The 1343-nt window shown below is 47.5% G+C and overlaps 1 protein-coding gene across 1 annotated transcript; it reads right to left on the reverse strand.

The window, feature by feature from the left end:
* Nucleotides 1-456: 456 nt before the first annotated feature.
* LOC123042879 (cysteine proteinase inhibitor 8-like) lies at nucleotides 457-925 on the reverse strand. Its single transcript, XM_044465248.1, has one exon. The coding sequence runs from the start codon at nucleotides 835-837 to the stop codon at nucleotides 457-459; it is 381 nt and encodes a 126-aa protein (XP_044321183.1). The 5' UTR covers nucleotides 838-925.
* Between the last annotated feature and the right edge of the window lie 418 nt (nucleotides 926-1343).

The raw sequence follows: 1343 nt of genomic DNA on the forward strand, positions 1-1343 counted from the left end.
TCATTGAGATCAAGCGGATTAAAGAAGCCCTCCAGATCGGACTTGGCGGCAGACGCGGGGGACGCCATCTAGACTGATTAGCAGATCACCTGGGAACTAGCTCACACCGTAGCCTGGGGCCTGCCGTCGACGGGGAGAACTCACGGGTAACCTAGATCGCCCGAGAGGAAGAATTTTCTATGGCAACTCCATACAGCAGGCTCATGGCTATATTATTAACCATGCTCTTAGTGTGTGCTTGTACGGGTTCAATACTATGAACTATTTCGTGATATGAAAACAAGCATATACTTATCAAAAAGAAAGCATGTATACTTGCAGAAAGAAAGTTAATGCCTGTGATGTAGAAACAAATGCGTATAACTTCAAGACTGGAAATCGATCGTTGTTATTGCATCGTGAAGACAATACAACCAGCAGGCCCTCCCTCGCTCAGAACAAATGTTACTGGATGGATCAGTTGAAAGAGTCGAGCCGTTGCGTGTTGGTCCAGTACTGCACGAAGATCAGGGCGGAGTGCGTGCTGGCCGTGCCGTCGACGTTCGTCGTGTCAATCGCAAGCAGGTAGTTGAGCGCCGGCGCAACAATCTGGAACTGCCCGCCGTTCACTCTGGTGAACGTCAGGCGGTCGCCCGTCTGATCATTGTGCTGCTGCACGGCCCATCGGCCGAGCTCCTGGATGCGCGGGACGGAGAGGTCCGGGATCGGCTTGAACGGCGTGTGATCCTGATCGAACGCCGCGGTGGAATCAACGGCGGCGGCAACGACGACGAGCGCCAGGAGCAGATGGCTGCAGGTCGCCATGGCCTGTCTCCGCTGGCTGGTCGTCGTGGTCATCGAATTGGTGACGGCGGCGGTGGTCGTGGTTGGAGTAGATCGAGGTGAAGGAGTAGATTGTTGGTTTATATAGACTTCAATCACATCAATATCAATCACTCGCTAGGGCTTGGCACCCTTCATGTCTGTATGTATGGCAAATATTATGATTGCATAGATATATGGCAGGACAACACACGGGAAGATTATTTGTTTCCATGCATGAGTAGTTTCCTAACTGCCAAAATTAAGGATTATTGCCAGATCATCATATAAATATTCAGTAGTATGGCATATTAATTAAGATTGCACACATATATAGCATGCACTAATCAATCCTAAGGCGCGCAGGAATACTCACCTGATTATTTCTTTCCAGGATTTGTTCCCAAATTGCCAAAAGAATTATTAGTTTCCATTTTTTTATTTTTGCGGCGTGGATTAGTTTCCAGTTAACCGCTAGATCCTTTGAATTTCGAGAGTTCCGTCTAAAAAAATCATATGTTTTCTTTTATAAAGAAAATAAT

The sequence above is a fragment of the Triticum aestivum genome, chromosome 2B (assembly GCF_018294505.1).
Source record: "Triticum aestivum cultivar Chinese Spring chromosome 2B, IWGSC CS RefSeq v2.1, whole genome shotgun sequence".
Classification (NCBI taxonomy): domain Eukaryota; kingdom Viridiplantae; phylum Streptophyta; class Magnoliopsida; order Poales; family Poaceae; genus Triticum; species Triticum aestivum.

Bases quoted from the DNA above. Each gene is read 5' to 3' on its own strand.
- LOC123042879 (XM_044465248.1), bottom strand. From the start codon at position 837: ATGACCACGACGACCAGCCAGCGGAGACAGGCCATGGCGACCTGCAGC.